General features: G+C 34.4%; 4 protein-coding genes across 5 annotated transcripts; 2 read left to right on the top strand and 2 right to left on the bottom strand.

Annotated features, from left to right (window-relative positions):
• Window positions 1–1,402: 1,402 nt before the first annotated feature.
• Window positions 1,403–5,420, bottom strand: FBP7 (F-box protein 7). Its single transcript, XM_022287263.2, has 11 exons — window positions 5,253–5,420; window positions 4,795–4,881; window positions 4,550–4,662; window positions 4,342–4,458; window positions 4,152–4,248; window positions 3,372–3,445; window positions 2,666–2,719; window positions 2,469–2,570; window positions 2,161–2,219; window positions 1,840–2,050; window positions 1,403–1,761 (listed from the first exon to the last, which is right to left on the bottom strand). The coding sequence occupies exons 1-11, from the start codon at window positions 5,260–5,262 to the stop codon at window positions 1,702–1,704; spliced, it is 984 nt and encodes a 327-aa protein (XP_022142955.1). The 5' UTR covers window positions 5,263–5,420; the 3' UTR covers window positions 1,403–1,701.
• A 2,771-nt stretch (window positions 5,421–8,191) lies between these two features.
• Window positions 8,192–11,609, bottom strand: LOC111012793 (uncharacterized). 2 transcript variants are annotated; one of them, XM_022287088.2, is made up of 7 exons: window positions 11,432–11,609; window positions 10,350–10,457; window positions 10,179–10,259; window positions 9,974–10,042; window positions 9,781–9,861; window positions 9,106–9,159; window positions 8,192–8,869 (listed from the first exon to the last, which is right to left on the bottom strand). In XM_022287088.2, exons 2-7 carry the CDS (start codon window positions 10,455–10,457, stop codon window positions 8,633–8,635), a joined length of 630 nt encoding a protein of 209 aa, XP_022142780.2. In that variant the 5' UTR covers window positions 11,432–11,609; the 3' UTR covers window positions 8,192–8,632. The 2 variants fall into 2 exon arrangements, with proteins under 2 accessions (XP_022142780.2, XP_022142859.2); XM_022287167.2 differs by having other exon boundaries at window positions 10,355–10,457.
• A 1,755-nt stretch (window positions 11,610–13,364) lies between these two features.
• Window positions 13,365–16,316, top strand: LOC111007473 (xyloglucan-specific galacturonosyltransferase 1-like). The gene is made up of 2 exons (XM_022279856.2): window positions 13,365–14,161; window positions 15,078–16,316. The coding sequence occupies exons 1-2, from the start codon at window positions 13,470–13,472 to the stop codon at window positions 16,051–16,053; spliced, it is 1,668 nt and encodes a 555-aa protein (XP_022135548.1). The 5' UTR covers window positions 13,365–13,469; the 3' UTR covers window positions 16,054–16,316.
• A 666-nt stretch (window positions 16,317–16,982) lies between these two features.
• On the top strand, window positions 16,983–20,885 carry LOC111010398 (uncharacterized). Its single transcript, XM_088119460.1, has 6 exons — window positions 16,983–17,408; window positions 17,912–17,998; window positions 18,965–19,096; window positions 19,163–19,202; window positions 19,357–19,474; window positions 20,683–20,885. Exons 2-6 carry the CDS (start codon window positions 17,955–17,957, stop codon window positions 20,691–20,693), a joined length of 345 nt encoding a protein of 114 aa, XP_087975586.1. The 5' UTR covers window positions 16,983–17,408; window positions 17,912–17,954; the 3' UTR covers window positions 20,694–20,885.
• The last annotated feature ends 587 nt before the right edge of the window (window positions 20,886–21,472 follow it).

Raw genomic sequence — 21,472 nt, 5'->3', positions numbered from 1 at the left:
ATACTATTTCTCCTTTTTTAAAGGAGAATCCTACCTATGTTTTAGATTTTAATTTAATTCAAATGTTTTTATAATCTACCTATATTTTCTAATTCAAAATTTTCTTAACCAATTTTTAATAGGATTATACTAACAAAAATATTCATTAAATTAAAATCTAAAACAAAAATTTAAACAAGAAAATCATTATAAAAACTCATACTACGTAAACAATAAACAAAATAAGGTGAATGAAGGAACAAATATGGCATAAGTGAGCGGAGGAATAAATACGGTCGAAGGTGAACGGATGAACAAATACGATCGAAGGTGAACGGAGGAAAACAAAAACGGCGAAGGTGAACGGCGGAATAAATACGACCAAGATGAACGGCAGAAGAAAATAATTTGAAGAAATAAGGTGTATTTTTACTAAAATATAAAACAATCTACTAAAATATAAAACACTTTACCTCAAACCAAAAAATCAAACTCATCGTATAAGCCTCTCTCTCAAAGCGTTGCGTTTCCCATCGTTGTTCCTTAATTCCGACAAGTTCCATGATTCCTTGATTCCGTCAGTTTATTGCGATCCCTAACAAGATTTATCTCCCTCTCTTGATTTTTGTTTCCCATTGCCTAACAAGATTTATCTCCGATGTGATGTATCCTCCAATTTGGTTAGTATCTAGGAGAGATAAGGGAAATTAGATATTTTGTTTTTGAAAATAATAACCAAACAGAAAGGATACCCAATGTAAAAAACAAACCCGTAAAAATAGTTAAAAAATACTTTACAAATGGACATTTTTTATTATCAATGATTATTCGGCCATTCTTCAGAATAAATTGACACCTGCTATAAATTCTAAGTTCTAATTTGGACTGGTTCTAATTTCGAACGAGCCCATTTAATTTGGACTCATTCTAATTCCGAATGAGCCCAATTTTTCATATCGGCCCAAGAGGCTCAAAATTAAGTGGGTATCTATTAACTTTCTTAGATTTTCTCCTCCAAATCATCCAATATTAGATGGATATCGAAGGAACCAAGCCGGTATAGATTTTTGTTCTCTTTTTTTCTCTCTTTTTTTTTTTGGAAAAAAGAATATTTTAATAATTTTACAATAACAAAAAGTAAAAAGAGGTTGCAAATAAGAATTTTTTGGGAATGGTCAAAAATTGCAATTACCCAACCTATTTGCGCTTTCTCTCTTGTTATATATATATAGACACACATAGCTTCAAAATTTCAAACCAATACGTCTAAAAAAAAAGAAAAAAAGAAAAGAAAAGAAAAGGAAAGGGAAGAGCCTTATCTTTAAAGCTATTGACAATTATAAAAATCTTTTACATTCGTAAAATCAGAGCCATAAATACCAATATCTCATGTGTTGATTTAATTTAAAGTTTCAACCCCATGGAAGATAACAATGTCTTATATTTTGAATTACATTCAGAATCACTCGACCATAAATTGAACTGTTTGCAATACAAGCAAGCAATGCAATACCTGAATATAGGTATAACCAGAGCAAGAGGAAACGCAGAAATCAACACATTTCTCGGAAAATTCACATGCATCGTTTGTGTTCGTTATTTATACACAAGCATCAAGCGGCACGTAGAATGACCCGAAAAAAAAAACAAAAAATAATCTTTCTTTCTAAAGCCATACTGATTGTGATTGATATGTACAGGAGGATGTAGTAAACTGGTGCATCAGCCAGGAACAAAATAATCCATCTTCTCCACAGGCAAGTTGAGTTCTGATGTTTCCACCTGTGTCACCCAAAAAGTGTAAAAACCAATACAACAGATCCTCAGACTTGAGCTTCTAAAAGCAAAAGCAGCAATTACCTGTTCAAAAGGAACAAATATAAAAGGCGTGAGACCCCGCTTATGAGAAACTGCAGGCACATCTGGATTGTGAGTTTCATCGTCTCGCCACCTTTCCACTACGCCAAGGATGTCTTCTTCGGGATCTCTAACTTCGCTATTATCCATACCGCTAGTAACGAGCGTCAATAGATCCATTCGGTTATTAGCCCCCGTCGACGTTCCTCTTAGCCTATATGGCAAGCCAGATAAAGCAAAAACAAAACAAAAAATAATAATAATGTCAGCTAATTGTAGTAAGTAGGACACAATTTTAAAAAACCGAACAAGACTAGAACACACCTCAAGCGGATTCTGAGTACAGTAGGACGCAAGCCCGGGTACAAAACGGCTGCTTCAACCTGCAGTGATATGAATATAAATTCTGTATGTAAAAACTGAGAAAGAACGAACAGGTTGCACAAATAGCTAAAGCTTAAGAACCAATTCTCTCCCAATGCAAGCTTCAAAGAGGGTCCATGCACCATATAAACACAATCTACTGGCTAAAATCTGAAAAGAGTTTGTAATCTATGGTCCTCCTTTTGATAGTAATGAAGTGGTTTCTCATTCGAACAAAACATTCCGAAAATAAAACGATTTAGTTTTACCTTATCATCTGACAATGTATAGTGTCCACCAAATATACAGTCTGCTTTCGATGCACGGAAGTTCATGCACTTAGCCACATCCTTAATCTTCTGTGAAGAATTCTACAAGTAGCAGTTGAAAAGGAAATGGCAGCAATTAGAAAGGAACACAAATATTAATTATTTGTAAAGCAAGATAGATGATAGTTTATTAGCACCTTGTAGAGAAACCGCCCAGAAGGGAAAAATCTAATGTAACGGAAGTAGCAAACCTGCAGAGGTCGGGGAAAAGGGAAAAGGGAAAAGGGAAAAGTGCCACAATTTAGCAAAGAAAAAAGAATGGGATAAGAAAAACATTAGTTGGACTATAATTTTTAAAAATAATTGAGAACTACTAGATTGTGATTGATCTTAAAATAATTTCGGTCTTTTCATATCCTCAACCCATAATAAAAGGCCTGTGTGCCCCCGAGAGACGGTCCAGTTGGCAAGGAACTAGGGGTCTTTTGGTCATATGACTTAGAGGTCTCAAGTTCGAACCTTCTTGTGAGCTTAATACCAAAAACCTTTGATGTCTCTCAAGTGCCCAACTACCAGTTCTAAAAAAAAAAAAAGCGCCCATTACACTCACAAATACCCTTAAAGTAGCAGGCTGCAGGTTCACATAACAAAAATTAAATTTCGCTGGATTCACAATTCCCATATGCAGGAACATGTCAATTGGGGGTCAAATAGAATAGCAATTAGAAAAATCACCCTTAGAGCAAATCAATACTTAAACTACATTTATATTTCATAAACGCATGCTCCAACAAGTTATGTCTAGCTAATAAAATTCCTCTAATAAAGGCTTACAACTTAGTAATATTGATTGACAAATTACATCCCCTCCTAAAGAAAGAAAGGGGAAGAAAAAGATCATACCAGGTGAACTGGATTGGTAAGCCTCCACTCTGCAATCCCGGCACGTATATAAGTATTCCTGCTGACATAAAGACCTGAAGTTCATATGAAAAAATCAGATAGCGAGAAATCAGCAGTAAACATATTCCATAGACATCAAATGGGACAAACTCCAGAACAACAACAAAGACCTCTTATCCACAATTTTTCAAAATTTTCAATTCTCAATTTTCAACCCTAACTCTTCAGCTTTTTTGGTGCAGTGGTTTCAAGACTTTCAAGTCCAGCTACATGGTCGTGAGTTTAAATATCGAAGGCATAACTTTTCCATAACTCTTCTACATAGAAAATGTTGCAAGGTCAAGTAATAGTTTCTAATTCCAAATATGTTAAACAAATATTGATTGTTTTTCAGTACATGAAAAATACACAAGTAACAAAATATTGCAAACTGCTGGATCGCCATTTTGTCAGACATTTTCCATGGTACATATCGAATTCTAATTAAATTCAAATTCAATGGTAAAACAGAAATTAGTCAATTTCAAGAAGAAACAAGCCATTTAGGTCACTCATTTCCAAATTTTTGTGGAATTATTGATGTTCACATGGCATCTTAAGGAAGCATGATTATGCTTTCAATCTATGAGGAAAATGGATATTTGCCATCTGAAATACGAAACGATTATCATTTATCAGGTATGAGTCATGTATAATTCATACGAGTAGACCGAAGGAGGTAAATCACATGCTCAAAATCAATCCACAAGAATCCATATATTGCATAGTTCTCATTCTCACCATCGGTGCGGATTCGTGGCCGTAAAAGCCACATTTTTCTCCATGAACCATCATATGTGGACTGCAAAATCTTGTAATTTTCAACCACACCAAAAAGCTGTATAGAAAAGAACCCATGTTAAGTATCATGTTTAATATTTATAAGCTATATGTCAAGATGATTCCATCACTAACCCCACGACAAGTTCACCTGCCAAGCCTTCAAGCAAGCATTGCGCCAGAATACAGGATTACGAATGGTATATCTCCATTTTCGACAAATGCAGGATGCACGTCCCAGGTCATGAGGAGTCATTCTGGCAAAGACCTATTAAAGAAAAATGGAGCTTTATCTATAACTGATTTCGGAAGAAATAAAAAAGTTCGAAATAGGGCATTAATCAACACGAGGACCTTACCTCAAACAGTAATTCATCTGGTAATGAACGATGTATTAACGCTGGATCTACAAATGGCTTCCTACTCGAACTTCCGAACGGCGCAACAGGTCTAACGTTAACCCCGTAAAGATCTGAAATAGAACACCTGAAACAATAAGAACATATAAAAATCCATAATTCAGAAACTAAATTCTACAGGGGAGGGCAAAAAATGTCAAAATCTGGACTGTGGACTGACGAGGATTAGTGCCAAGGGGAAGTACCAAGCCAAGGCCTTTTAGTAATGAAGTACTGAACTGTCTTCAACCGCAAAGCTGATTCAAGTTCAACAGGGACCTTCAACGCAAAATCTGCAACAGAAAAGAAAAGTTGAACCTAGCAGAGTTTAACCCAATTTCAGATATTTGACCTACGAAATTCATCTAACGTTAAAAATATCCCTGACGAAGGTAAATTGTTAGGTCTACAAACTACGATACTCGCTCAAAGCTTGTTAATCTTTGCCCAGAGAAAATATTATGTAAAGAGTTCCTGATAAAAATTAGAACAGCTTATGGATTTCAGTTTTGAGTTCGTATCCAATCCAAGAAAAAGTAAACAGCAGAAATAAGGGAAAAAAAACAAAATCAAGGAGGGCGAAATCTAGAAATTCAACCCGATAAGAACTTGATCGGATTAACATCCCAATACAGAACAGAAAAAAAAAAAAAAAAAGAATTACCTGAAGCCATGAGCGCGCAATGGAACAATTTTGAGTTTACTGCTCAAATTTCTCGGGAAAATTAAGAGGAAGAAACAGCATGGAGAGATCGGTACCGTTCTTCGACGGTACCAAAACCAAAACCCGACTTGCACAGAATTGGGAATCGGGGTCACATTGAGATTCTGACTCGCATTACCAATCAGAATAGACCACGTGGCCAAGACGTGCCATGTAATTTGACCACACGGTCCGAACCCAAACCATATTCATTCCTAAGTACAATAATTCAATGGGAAGAAAATACATTTCAAGATAAAAGAAAACGAAAAGAAAATTGAATTTTAAATTAACCGTTTCTATCGGTTGCATTTTCGCATGGAAATGAGAATCTCCACCTTCTGAGGAGGGATAAGATACCTCAAACCAATCAAAGTCAAACTAATAATATAAGAAATGAGATTGTGACTTTGTTTTGGTATATTAGCGTCAAACGGTCATCCTATCCATTAGATGAATAGGTACTTTCTCTTTAACGGCCACAATACAGTTATTGAGACAAAATCAACCTCCCACCGTAGAAATGAGATCTTGACTTATGTTTGGGTTCCCTCGATCATCATTTCCTTTCACCTAAACTAGACGAAAAGAGATGAACCTGCCTTTTTCTATTGAAACCCCAAAGTAGAGAGGGAGTTCCATGATAACCTAAACAACTCACTCTTTCTTAACTAGTGAAAGCGACTTGCGTTGGCTTTAATCTCTGGTAATTAATTAATGTTATTAATTAGTTTTTTTTAGTATAACATGTGGGGGTGGGGATCGAACTCACAACTTCTTAGTTGAAAATATAGGTCAATTATCGCTAAGTTACGTTCGATTTGACAATATTATTAATTAGTTAATAACTTTATATATTGTGATTAAAAAATGTTAATTAATTCAAATTCTCATATAACACATAATTGAGAAACAATGTCAATTTGAGAGAGGAAATTAGAGATGCAATAGTAATGATTTGATGACAATACAAAGTTCAATGGAATAGTTTTGTTTAAAGTGAAGTTGAGAAAGGGGTGGAAAAAAGGCTTAGAAAAAATCCACAACTACCCCTTACTTGGGGCATAGTTCATTACCAATTATCCGTGCTAACGATCCATTTACGGTCCTCTTGAAAGTGTTAAGGATCCCACATTAAATAACTACATTCAATAGACGATTCCCTCTTCTTGGTCTGCCCGGTCAAATCAGCTCTTTCCACAGTACCTAAGTAATGAAACAATATCAAATATTTATACCTAACATATTTCAATTGTCAACAGAGTTATCTACCCATGCATATGTACCTCTGGAAATCACTTTATCTACTTCTTTCTATAGAAAAAAAATTAAATTCTTTCATACGCTAATATACGTTTAATCTTTTCACTTTTTATCTCATCTTTCATTGAATAGTTTTTACAGCTCTATTTCTTTTACATTGTTTATTATTTTTTTCCAAAACTTATAAATACTTTTTACCATTTTGTGTATCGAAAATCACTCAAACATAGAAAGCAAAAGATATCTTTTCACCTTTTTTTCCCCTTTTTCCCTCTATATAATGCTCCACCGTTTTAGAGACTTCCCAATTCACTTGATAGTCTATACATGGGAATATTCTTAAACAAGACACTACGAAGGCTGAAAACATGGTAATTCTTTTAGTAACTCAACATTGAAGAGCATATATTATTTTTTTTTCCAAGGAGACAATAACTGATCTAGGGGTTTCAAATGATGGGCAATTTTTTTTTCCTTGATTGGAGCACATATATTTAGGTCAAAGTTAGTTAAACGCATTTGTCTTAGGGCAAGGCAACTTCCATCGCTGAACCAGAGCCGTGAAATCAGATAAGTTCAAGTTCTTCGTTGAGTTATTTGATTGCATGTTTTTCTGTTTATTTTTTCTTGATCAGAACACATTAATGTAACGTTGTTTTATGATGTATTGTTATATTTTTTTCTTGATTGAAAAATAAAAGGTTTTGCATTTTTATTATATTTAATATAACTTTTTTTTAGACATGGAAAAAGAAATAGAAGCAAAGATAAAAGACGCTTGAAGAGTATGGGACGGCACGTTCTGATCTCCGAAGATCTGGGAGTATTGTTAAAAAAAAATATATTAATTTCATCCCAAAATGCCATAAATTCTGTTACAGAGTTCACGGGTCAAATGAACAATGTGGTCAAAGCCCTTGAGGCCCTGACTAACAGCATCAATGACATTCTGGGATGAAATTAATGTATTCCTTAATAGTACTCCCAGATCAATAAGATCAGAGCCCTCTCATTCGAGCTCCTAGAGAAGCTCTGGACAAATTTTCAGCAGTATTGTGGATTTCTTCGAGCCTCTTTACTCTTTTTTCTATTCCTTTTCGTACGTCTATAAACAAAATTATATTAAATATAATAAAAAGTAAAAAAAATATAACAATGTGAGAACTCACTAGTCTTCTTCTCAAGAATTTCTAGATCTTTTGTAACTTTCTCCATCTGAAAAAAAAATATATATATATATAACATTCGTACTTTGACCTAAATGTTTAAGGAGAAAAATACGCAAATGCGCTTAACCTTATATTCCCTTTTTTTCAATGCCAACTGGAAGGACCTTTTACAAACCCTTGCATTTTACTTGGGTTAGTGTCTCATTTGTTACACCTTTGTGTTATCTAATTAAAAGTTTTGGTTTCCTACTAATTTGAGAGAGTGCAGTGATCGTTGTGAGTCGATTCATGAGTAATATACATAGAGCTTTCGCGTCGCAGCTACGGAACTTTGCGTTGTTCAGGGATGGAAGGCGTTTTCAAAATGAGTGGAGAATCCCCTTGAATTGCTGATGTATTTATTATTCAATTACTCAATCCACTTGCTATTAAGAAGTGGGTTAAGAGCTTTATATAGGTATTTGGGCCTTTAACAGAATGTTAACTTGAGAGATAAAATAGTATTGAAAGTTTGAACATAAATATATTTTATCTACTACAAGCATTTACATATAACAATCTATGGAATAGAAATAGTTTTGTTATCCTTATTTTAAGTGAATCTTGAGAAAGGGATGGAAAAAAGTAGGCTTGGGAAAAGACCAATAAGGCAATAATTGTCGTACCTGGACAAAAAAAAATGTTGCCCTTTCAGCCATGCTTCTTGAAATACACACAATCCAAATGACCCCAATTTATGCTTCCTCTTTTTTGCTCTCTGCTCTCCTTTTTCTTCTGAGTCTTTGGCTAATGCTCCTTTTCTAGAGAAGGGAAAAAAAAGGAAGAGCTTTGGACTGTTTCTTCTTGATGTTGTTTGGAATCTATCTCGTGACGTCGGGGAATTAAGACGCCTTCGGATAGACCAATCAACTAGTATTCCTCATCACCACCATAGTCACCATATACATGACCATACTCTTCCTCGTTTTCGATATCATAATACTCGTTACCATAAGTTTCTGTGGGATCTTCATGTTCTGTGTCAACGTCCTCTTCTAACACCGCATGGGGATCATTGTCTTCGAGGTCCCTACAATGGCTTTGATCAAATGAACTATTCTCTTCGCAGTTCGAGGCTCCCTGCTTTTTGTTTGAACAAGATACAGGCTGCACATAAATTATTAGGCAGTTATAAGTAACCGTGTGACTGCGTACTAATCGAATTGATCACGATTTAGAAGGGTTAAAGTTATGTGTCCTTTTTTTCCACCTTTTCTTCGGGCATGGTTATTTACCAATTACCTGTACTAACAATCCATTTACAGTCACCTTGGAACGTGTGAATCCTAGGCTGAACTTAACCATACCAGAACATGAAAGAAGAAACAAATTGATAAACATACCATGTCAGAGAAGAGTTCATCCAACACATCGAAGTTGACTTTCGAACTAAGCCTCTGCAGAGAAAGGTTGTGGGATATAAGCCAATTACTAAATCGATGAAACACGGTCAAACAATCTAAGTTAGCATGCACAAAAACCATAAATTATGGAAATAAATCCCCACCCTCACCCCCACCCCCACCCCAAAACAATCAGGTGGATTACCTTAAATCTTAAAAAAGTTATTTGAGAAAAATAATAACAGAAAAGTGTTGGTCCAAGTGAATTGGAAAGTTATACACCTGAGGAATGTGAAGTAAAGGACTTGTTTGGTAACGTTTCCATTTCTTGTTTCTCATTTCCAATTTTCTTTAAAAAAAATTTAAGCATTGTGCAACTAATTTTGTTTTTTGTTTCTCTTTTTTAGAAATATACACGAAATTTTGGAAACAACCCAAACAAGTTTTTTTTTTTTGTTTCCATTACCGATTTGTTCCAAAATATAAATGAAAAGATTGTTGTATCATACTCGAATTCATGGATGTTGGAGCCATGAATCATTTTTCTTTATTAAAAATGAAGAAAAATAAACAAAAACTTAAACAATCAAACCTTAAGAATTAAACATTATTGAGAATGGAACAGATTCAATGCGATAAATCACAATGTATTCATCAGTTTTTCCGCTGATATACCTTCTTGGTTAGCATTTCACGTGTAGCTTCTGTATCAGCTTCAGCAGGGGTATTGGTTGCAGCTTCCTTTTTTCTTTGCCTCTGCTTTCCAACAGTGTGAGAAAACATAAATCATACATTAAAATGCAAGTGAACTTCCTATCCAATATATTTTTCTTGGATAAGAAACTTCTTTTCTACAGTAGTTAAATACCTTCTTTGACTTTTTAACCACATGTGCAGCTCCAGCAACATCGCGACCTTGTTTCTTAGCTGCTTGTTCCTGAAACCATGAATAGCATTTCTTTGGAAATTAAATTATGACTGAAATGCAAAACACCTTTTTTAAATGCAACCATGAGTGAAGACTTTCTTTGAAACAATCAAAATGTTATTGTGAAGGTTAAGAAGCCTTTAACCTGAAGGTAGTCTTTGTTAATTTTCTCCCAAATAATCTTTTTATAACGTGCCTCCTTCTCATTATTTAGATAAAGATTCACCTGTAATTTGAGAAAAACTACAGTTAGAAAACTATGCCAACAAAAACAGAAATTCAAGAAACCAAAGGCTAAAGCAATTTAGTAGGGTACCTCACTTTCAAGAATATCGCCAATGTCCTCTGACTCGTCATCGGATGGAGAACTTTTATCCTTATATTTGAAAAACATACTGAATAATGATGCATCTTTAGTCCTCATCTGTAAAGTATAAACAACAGCAACATTTACCAATATAAAAATTCAATCGGTTACAATAGTTGGACAATGAAAGAAAAGACCACCATGACCATGAAAGTTATATATATCTATGGAAGTTATGGACATTAATAGTCTAGTAATACAAGAAAACCTTTGGAAATTACAACTTCCAATTTCTCATTATCATCCCATGTTGTCTTCTCAAACTAAGAGTGTGTTTGGGAATATGGTAGAATAAGTGATTTTGAAAAATAGATTTAAGTATAATTTATTTTTCAAAACCACCGTCAAAATGATACATTACCTTACAAATCAAATTAAAGTATTTTAAACTTTCCTAAAATCAATTTTTTAATTTGTCAAATGTTCTATTGATATCAATGAAAAGGGAAATGATTTTAGCCACTCCTAACACACCCTAAAAATGGGAAATGATTTTAGCCACTCCTAACACACCCTAAAAATTAAGTACAACAAAACACGTACATCATCTAAAAAAAATGAAAAAACAGACACAGTTGGTAAAAGATACAGTAACAATGACTATTGACTACGAGCTTCTAAATTCAACACTAATGCTAATACCTCGTCAACATTTTTTGAGCAGCAACTTTAGAGAATATAAGAGAATTATACTGACTATCAGTTTCCGAAATCTCCTTCTCAAAATTAAATTTGTTATTTCAATGTACAAATGCAACGTACAGAACAAGACCACAGCCTAACAGCCAGATTGTTTAATTCACTCGTTACAGAAAAGCAAACAACCGCAGAAGAATCGGCTTCACCAGAAACACTACGCATCAAATGCATTCGTTCATTATTGGCTAACCTACATAATTGAACCTAAATATGTTCCAATTACTGAGAAAGGAAAATAAAATAAGCAGAAAGATCCCAAAACAATCTATCCAAAGTTTATATGTATCATTATAGATCATAAACATATTATGATTACATGATAAGATACTTACGATATAGATCAACAGCCAAAATCTGAAGAATGCGATCTACTCACTCGCCGTGATGAAGAAAAAGCTCCCGGTGAGAGAAAATAAACACTGGTTTCGCCGGCCAGTGATGGAACGAACTCAACGAAGTAAAAAATATTGAAAAGAAATTGGAATCTCGCCGACCATCGGTTACCTTGCCTTGCCGCCTAAAACAAAAGCATTTTAGCTTATATATCGTGTGGGGGAGAAGGGAGAAAAATGGGCTGGACCTTCATCTCTGAGATGGCCCAGTAATAGAGGCTCGAGGTAAATGAAACGGCCCATTGGATTTTATTTCCGAAAATGAACCGGCCCATTCTTATTGGTGGGCTTTACAAACTCGGAACACCTCCATCACAAATTCGGGCCTCTTAGTATCAATATTTCACAAATTACTTTACTATAAATAGTTAGAGCTTCTAGATCTCTTACCCCTGTGTTTTACTAAAACAAATTCTTTTATGGGTGATTTTACAATTTTACGCTTTATTTATTCATTTATATTTCTAACAAGTTCTTTTTTAATAAAAATATTATACTAACTTTTATTAGTTAATAATAATGTGATTTTATTATATAACATTACAATTTTTATTTAATTTTTCTTTGTTATTATTAATTAGTATAAAAAATTGCTAAAATATAATTCATCGTTATTAAATATTTAAAACAAAATAATAATATTTTATTAATAAGAGTCCTTCTAATAAAAAATATATTAAAAGCTGAGTGCCAGCCAATTAGTTATTTATAACTTATAAGCCTTGTCTACATAATTTTTAATTTTATAGGTTTGAATTTCATTGGGATACTTCAACTTTTATTTTATATTTTTAGTTATAAATCATACATTTTGAGTCTATAGTCAAATTTGCAAAGATCGCCCTTAATCAGTGAGAAAAAACTCGTACTTGGTTGTTTGGTTTAATTTAATTGGTTAGCTTATATTTTACCTGACATTCAATGAATAATTAAGTAGAAAAAACTGAACCACAAAAATAGTAAATTGAAATACTCTATAGATTGTTAATTTTTTTAGCCATCGTGACTTTGGCCCATTAGTCTACAGGATCTAAGATAAAAGGGTAAAGAATTTCAAGATAATGAGTTCAAATCATGGTAGTCACACCTTACCCATCTCTGAAAAAAGAAAAAAGATAATAAGATATTTCGAGCTCCTAAAATTGAATGGAGGTTCGGACTTTGTTACATAAATAAGTATGTCTTACCAAAGTAACCCCTCTAATTATATGGAAGGGTCTGCTCAAAAATTATTTTGATCCTAAATCGTATATGTATAATCGTACAAATGATCAAACTCTGATATGCGAAGTTCAGATCGGTCATATCGAAGTACTCATACCTGCAAAACAAAGTTAGTACTATGACGCTCTAATCTATACACAATCCAACCTGTATTCGAGAGAATATATTTCGCTATATGAGAGGCGAGGCACTCTATTTATAAAAGCGAGCTCCCGATAACCTAGGAATGAATTATCTTGTAGAAAAATATGTTTTCCATCTATGCTCCTTTTGTTATTCTTTAACATCGACTTGTAGCTATCGTAGGTCAGTTAGACTGTATAAGACGTAGTAACTCGGATGCACAATATCAAGTAGATGAAACTTAACCTTGTCGAATCCTCTTCAATCAGTCATTTTAATTGCCATGGTAGCTTATTCCAAATGTTTCACTGATAAACAACCCCAACAATATATTTTGGTACTTTTTTTGTAATTTAGCCTTAGATTTATATTTATAGCAAGTTTTCTTTCTACAATTTGTTAAACTACCAAATTCCGTCTTCCATTGAATTTAGACTTAATAACAAGCAAAAAGTCAATATTTTCCAACGAATTGAGACTTGAAATAAACAATACGTGCCAATACATTCCAAGGCATTAGCATATAATAATTGATACAATATATAAAATCACAATATGTGGTGTGCACGATCATCCCCATGGAAAACAACCCCTATAAAAAACCAGAGAACCCATAGCCATAGCCAAAAAAATGGCGATTTCTTCGGCCAGGCCCAAGATCAGAACAAGGCCCACCAACAACAACAAGCAATCCAATAAATCAGTTAACGAACAAACAAAGCGCCTCTCTCATTACGGCACCGTTTTGCTAAAACTAATCGTGTTTCGGATCCCGGCCGCCGCCGTTTTCCTGATACTGCTCGTGTTCCTGTGGTCGTCTTCAACCACCGTAATTTCCGGAAGCTTCGTTCACCTCTGCGTTTCCTCCCGAAAGCTCACTAATAATCTCTATTGCCTCTCCGCCGGCGAGCGCCCCAATTTTGAAATTCCCAATAATATCCGACCAATAAATTCCACTTCCGTTAATGTTGAAGTTTCTGAAGCTAATTCGGAGCCGATGCCTTCCGATTCCGATGAGATTGGGAAGGCGATGGAGGCGGTTGAAGAGCAATTACGGCGGCAGCGGTCATGGATGTGGGTGTCGCCGGGGAATAATAATAATGTGAAGGGGACGGCGGCGGAGTGCGGCGGAAGAGGGATCTACGTGTATGAAGCTCCGGCGAAGTTTAACAGAGATTTGGTGGCGCAGTGCGGGGAGATGGTGACGTGGATGGATCTGTGCAGATATTTGAGTAACGAGGGATTGGGAGAGCCGATTCCGGAGCTTGGGAAAGGATGGCATCATACTCATCAGTACGCGCTCGAGCCCATATTCCATTCCAGGTAAGCTATAAAAAAATTATATATAATATATATTTCTTTCATTTTTGTTCTTATTGGTCAGTAATTTAATAGTTTAATATGATATTAGTTTTTTTATTTATGGTTTAATCAATCTAAATTATAATTAATAGCTAACATGAGCATAATCTACATGTTTTATACACAATTTTAGAGGTTGAGATATCATTTTTTAATTAGGAAACAAGTTTGTGCAAGACTAATTAATTGATTAAGTTTTGTTTTTTTAAACTATTATTGTTTTCTAATGGTTGAAGATATTGTAATTGGTTGGATTTATACATTTTTGTCATGTTTGAGTTTTTTGAGTTTTTTTTAAGGAAAAAACTTTTAAAGTTAAAAATAAAACTTACTCCTTAAACACCATTAAATATTTGACCCTTCATTATATTTATATTAGAGTTAAGTTTTTTCTTCTTTTTTTTTTTTTAATATTTTGATTTTGTGGACTAAGTTCTTTTATTAAGTTTGAAGTATATTTATTGTTCGTTTTTTATATTTTTATATGACAAAGTATTTTTTGTTAGTGGTGCATTTTATTGGTCGACTCATAAAGTAAATATTATTTTGAAGTACCAATTATCTCACTAAAAAATTTAACTTTTTCTCAAAATTTAACCTACTAATTGTTTTAGAATAAGTTTATCCATCAACACTCATCTTCCTTGACTGGTATTAAAAGATTAACAACTCTTTATTTTTTAAAAATATAAAAAATATATATTATTTTATAATTTCAATTATTTTATTTGTCAAATATTTAAATGATGGTAGAGATGAGTGCTATACATGTAGGGTATTATTCATCTTTTTATATCTTGACCTTCTATTTCTTGAGTTGAGGAAATTAGAAAAAGAAAAAAATAATAACACGAATTCTCCTTTATTGGGATTCCAGAGTTATGAAGCATCCTTGTAGGGTTTACAAGCAAGAGGAAGCCAAGCTTTTCTACGTGCCATACTACGGCGGACTAGACATTCTCCGATGGCACTTCAAGAACGTATCCAACGCCGTCAAGGACTCGCTGGGCTCAGAACTCGTACAGTGGCTCGCCACTCAAAACCCGTGGCTCAAAAACTCCGGCCAAGATCACGTCTTCGTTTTGGGCAAAATCTCATGGGATTTCCGAAGAAACGCCGCCAATAATAATCTCTCATGGGGAACCAATTTTCTAGATCTCCCCCAATTGCAAAACTCAATCAAACTCTTAATCGAGCGACAACCCTGGCACGAAAACGACATCGGAATCCCCCATCCGACATTCTTCCACCCCCACTCCGACGACGACGTTTTCGCATGGCAATCGAAAGCTCTAAAATCGGAGAGAAAATATCTCGTCGGTTTCGCCGGAGCCGCCCGTCCCGACGCGCCGGACAATGTAAGGTCAATTATAATCGACCAATGCGCCACGTCACCACCGGGGCTCTGCCGGCACGTGGACTGCACGTGCGGAGACTGCGAGCGACCGGAGGCGGTGGTGAAGCTGTTTTTGGAGTCGGAATTTTGCCTGCAGCCTCCCGGAGACAGCCCGACGAGGAAATCGGTGTTCGATTCGCTGGTTTCGGGTTGTATTCCGGTGTTTTTCGACCCGTTTACGGCGTATTATCAGTACCCGTGGCATCTGCCGGAGGATCATAGCAAGTACTCGGTGATGATTGATAAGAAGGAGTTGGAGAGGAGCAGTGGATCGGAAAATGTGGTGAGGAAATTGATGGGGATTTCTCCACGTGAAAAAGATGAAATGAGAAGCTATATTGTTTATGAACTGATGCCTGGGTTGGTTTATGGAGATTCCAATAATGAGATGGAGAGGTTTCAAGATGCTTATGATATAGCCATTAATAATTTGCTTCAAAGGGTTTCAACGTTGTAATTAATGGTTGTAGTTTGTTAGGTTTTATTTTTCCCCTTGAAGAAAGGGAGAGATTAGAACACATATTTTGTGAGTTTTTCGGTACAATAATAGGTAGGGGTGAGGGCAACTTTTTTATTAATAATATATTGGAGATATATGCCTTAATCAAACCTAATCAATTGAGGTTTGATTACTAGTTATTAATATTCTCCATAGCAATGTATAGTTGTATTTTATATATATTGTGTATTTAAAAGACAAAAATTTAGAAAACATATATTTAATGAAAGGGGTAGATTTTAAAAAATTTATTTGAGTTGCTATTTCAAAGTCAAACAACGTGGTAAAACATGAATGTTAATAGTTTGAGAACTACTTTTTCAACATCAATCAAACATATAGTACAAATTTGGTAGGAAAAAAAAGTATAGACATAATGTAATAATTTGATGGTAATAAAATTAGTTAGCCAATAATCTCTATTATTAGCCTATGGATTAAGGGTTGGCACGCGTGTTATCATAATATACTTATTGATATCAAGTAATCATGCTAAAGTAAAATTAAATAATTAAAAAATGTCACATCAATTAATAAAATTCTTATATTTGTTTTTAAATAAAAGGTATTAGTAATATAAATAAAAAATAATTAAAATATGAAATAATTAATTAACAAATGATGGGACTCATTGATAGATGAAATAGAAATGGTAAAAATGTAAAGAATGAGAATGAGATCGAAGAAGTTAGAGAAAAGAGAAATGGAATTAGTTGTGACATAATAAGGTTTTAGAAACATCCCACAAATTAATTTCATTATTATAATTTAGTAAATGAAAAATTTGATTAACTGGAAAAAAAGTGGGGGAAAAGAAAAGTAGCTTACCCAATACGCAGACGCGTAGTTCACACGCATTCGGTGGCCTTTAAAAGGGTCAGTTCGCGCTCTTTTAGCGCAACGAACTTCATCATCCATCTGCTTCAGTCGAAAGAACTCACTACCAGAGCACTGCTCGCTCCTCCCTCTATTCTTCAACCATATGCTTCATCAATTTTCCCTATGGTTTTCAATTATCATCACGATTCACGATTAGGGTTGGCTTTCCAATTCATCATCCATCTCTGCTTCTGCCTTTACCAGAACCAATTTCAATTTTCATCCACCCGCTTCTGTCAAAACCAGTACCATTGCTCGCGACCCTCTCCCCCTTCATCCATCTGCTTAGGGTTTCCAATTCATGCTCGAATCCAGACTAGGGTTTTGCCCTCTGGCCTTAGCAGGTGGACGCGCGGCAACTTATCTTCGAAATCGGCACTACATTGGCCAAACACACTCGCCTAACCAACGATTTCATTGTCAAATCCAACCGGGTAACTTTTCTACCTTGAGTTTTTCTTACTACATTTTTACGAAGAACGAAGGCGTTTTTATGGGGTTTCGTTTCAATTTCGGGGTGAAAAATTTTCGGCGCAGTCTATATATTGCTAATTATCACCAATTAGGAATGCGAGGAGCGGAGACAGCTTTTGTTCATTCTCATGCGTTACTTTAATAATTCTGGTTATGTTTCATAGATTGTTTTAAAAAATTACACAAAGAAGTTTTCAGTTCCTCTGTTGTATTTTGTATTTCATACATAAGAACTCTGTTCAGGAGATTTTGTTAATTAATTATAATGAAATAATGGATCAGTTCCTGCGTGTTGGTCTTATTATTGATAAAACTCCAAGTCTCTTTCTGTTTAGGGCCAATTCAAGAACCACCATGCTATGTTGTTCTGCTCTACAATTTCTTTTTGCCTGTAAATGGTTTTTTTTTTTCACAGTTGTTTTATGTGCTACTACTTACTTGATATTTCATCTTTCTATTGCAGCAAGTCATAGATGCTTTAGCGTGCTTGGAACAGTCTTATAGTTATGCTTGAGTTGCTGCAAGGATGTCAGAATCAGCTAAAATATTGGTGAGTTCTTGTAAGCCTCTAAGGAAATCTAGAATTAATGGTCGGTGTGAGACTTCTATTAGCTATATGTGCCAGTAACATTTTGCGAGTCATGGTCCCAGAACTACTTTTTGAGAACAAGTATTTAAAGGTAACAAATGATTTATTTTGATGAAATGTATATTCATCACATGGCGACTACTCTCCCCACTATACCCAGGTTCATCTTTATGTTTACTATGCAATTTATCCATTTTTTTTAAATGATCTTTTAAAATTATTTTCACTCAAAAGGTCAAAATACTAGAGACAGTGGTCGGACGTAAATATCATTATAATGCTTGATATTGGATGCAACGCCTTGGTATTGGAGATGTTTAATACATCTTTCTCCACTTTGAGGTCAATACCCCTTATCGGTATGTTTAATAAATTTTACAAAATTTCCTTTTATGCCAATTTTTTAAATTCTCTTTTTTGTAAATTATGTTCTAAATTCAAGGCAACGACCCCTAGGACTAGTTTGAGTTTGTCTTTTAAGTTTTCACTTGTGATACCCTTCCCACGGTAGCTACAACGCACATGAATATTTACTACTGAAAATTGAAGCTCATATTGATCATTTAAGACATAAAACGGCAAATGAAAGGTGAGCTACCACTTGTCCTTCACGTTTTTGAGATATCAGATGGTTTGGTAGACAACTTATTTTGGCCTTTAGTCAAATCAATACTGTTAAGACCACATACATGCTATGTGAAACATTTTCTTTTATTTTATGCAACTAATGGCAAATTTAAGTGTTATATTCTTGCGTCTTTTGTAAATAATGCCTTAGACCAATGCCCTTGTAATGCTAGACATTTGGACAGGAAAAGTGAAGAAGCTTCATGATTTTTGTTTGATTTGATCCAAGTAAGAGTTCATATAATTTTCATTCTCTGTTACGGTATAAGTCTGACCATGGTCTACTTCTACTTTTCTTAGTGGAACTCTGGAATGTACTATTATCAAAGGTTGGACTTCTATGATTGATGTTAGCCAGTTGACAAATATATATAATTATCAGAGAGAGGTGGTGGGTGGAAATACACAAATAAGATTGATTTCTGCATGGAGGTATGCAACAATATCGCAACATACTATACTTCCTTAGTTCAATTCTTAAACCCTTTGTTCTTATAGGGTAAGACCTACAGAAGTATTTGGATTTAACTTCACAGAAGTAAGTGTCGGGTTGGTGTTTTCATGTAACCATTCAATCTTTTACTGGTATCTATTGGAGTTTAATTGTGTTTTGACTTTCGACATTTCTATTATGATGATATGATTTTTTGGATCATTGCACATTCTTGTACTTACTACTGCCTTTTTCCTAGTTCCCTCTTTCCAGTCCAGAAATGGATCATCTGACGTGGAAGAAAATATACATATATTTACAAAGCTATATATGGCAGGAAAGGAAATATAGTCCTCATCTTTGGACTGGACAGACAGGTAACTTGTGTTGTTATTAAAATAAATTGTTAGTGGTACTGCTTGAGAAGATAGGAGCACAATACCACCTTACCTCATACTCCTCTGTCCTATGTTACAATGAGGATAAATGAAGGAAAATACTAAATACTAATAAGATGTGGCACAAAAAAATGTACCTTGAATAATTTTGATTGTCCACAGTTTGCTATCATCAGTTCAATGTCATCTTCTAGCTCCTCGATAACAATTAGTTGAGGACAGAATGGCCTTGGCTGAATTGTTTTCATATATCCTCTGTTTTACACATTGACATTTATTTGTCATGTTCCGTTCTTGTGGAGACAGTCTCCTAGCCACATAGAGTATATAAACTTAGACTTCGATTACAGCATTTGTCTCTTTTTCATTATTTCAATGAAAAGTTTCGTTACAAAAAAAGAGAGAGAGGAAGTTTTTCTGTTCTGGGCTGCAAACTTTTCAAACTCATGAACCAGATGCCTCTTTAAGGGATTTTTCTTCTTTCAATTGCCTTCTTTCTTCACCCTGAACCTTTCTTTCACCATTTTCCTTCTTGCACCCGATTACTTTCTCTACGTGCAGTTTTTTGATTATGCAAGTTTCACGCTTCATTCGAGCGACACCTCTTGTCCCCTCTTTCTCGAGGGATCAATAAACTTCTTGCTTTGAAATGCATTTGAAAATGCTTGTTTGGCACTATTGATTTAGAACATTGAAGTTGATGATAATGGAACTGAGTGCGTAATATCATGAGTTGGCTAGTGGTCAATAAAAACTTAGGGCTTATGAGAAATGGGTTCAATTCAAATCATGGTGGCCACCTACGGAAGATTTATACCCTACGAGTTACCTTAGCAACCAAATATAGTAGGATCGGGTAGTTGTCTTGTAACATTAGTGGAGGTGCGTTAAAGCTATCCCGAACACTCGAATATAAAAAAATGTAACTGAATGCGTGGAAATTGGTTGAGATGTACATGAAAATGGCTATAATCATGCTGCAAAGCTGAAAAATGTCAATCATTTGCCTTGAAAACTTGCAGAATATAGTAAATAACGATATTTTGTAACAAATTGCAACTCATTTGCTTCAACTTGTGATGATACTACACAAAAATTCTAGTATTTTCTGTGGTCTGCAGATGAATCTTTCTATTTAATCTTATCTCACACACCTTTCCATGGAAAAAAAATTTATCATCTTGTAGGTGAGAACTGACCCTTGCCGGTGCAAATTTCCGCATTACTGCCATTCTCAGAGATAAATGAAAAGGCTTAACCGTAGAATTGGTAGCAGTTTTCATTTTTCTTTATTTATCCATCATATTATTGCATATGGTTCTGTAATCTAAGATTTTATAGAGTTGTCTTGGTAAAAAATAAAAATAAAAATCAGAGTATATTTTTGTTATTTTGTTGGATATCATTCTAATGTGAAGAAAGTAATGTGAAGAAAGTAATCTCATAGAATTTATTTAACTCAGCTAGTTAAAGGCCTTTATTTTCAACTATAAATTTGAATCTCCACTATAATGTGTTGTATTGTACTAAAAAAAATTATTTAATATATTTTTAGTGATGGTTTGCAAAATTCTGTGAAGAATGGTGGGATTTTTTTTTACTTATTTTTAAAATATTACTTCTATAAAACTCTCTTTGAAGAGATGATCTAGTCATGTGGTGATGCATGTTGTCTCTGGATGACATGTAGCTAAGTGTTCTTTTTCCCCTAAATTAAGAGACCACCACCCATGCTTGGGCCACATAGTGAAACAAACAATTAAAAAAATTGTTTTTGTTTTTAAGAAAGCATATTTTAAATTAAATTTATTAAAAAATCTAACAAAATCTTAAAAAATCCAATTAAAAAAAGTTGATTTAACTAATTAAACATTTAAAGTTTAAACTGAATCTAATTTTAAAAAGTTAGATCATATGCTACCTTGGATTCTTGGCTTTCCAACCTTTGCTTGTTCCATGGCATTCATCGCAATCCAA

The sequence above is a fragment of the Momordica charantia genome (genome assembly GCF_013281855.1).
Source record: "Momordica charantia cultivar OHB3-1 chromosome 11 unlocalized genomic scaffold, Mcharantia_2.0 BLBB01000011.1, whole genome shotgun sequence".
Lineage (NCBI taxonomy): Eukaryota > Viridiplantae > Streptophyta > Magnoliopsida > Cucurbitales > Cucurbitaceae > Momordica > Momordica charantia.
Note: the sequence above shows the minus strand (reverse complement) of the source record. Positions and strands in the feature narration are given on the sequence as shown.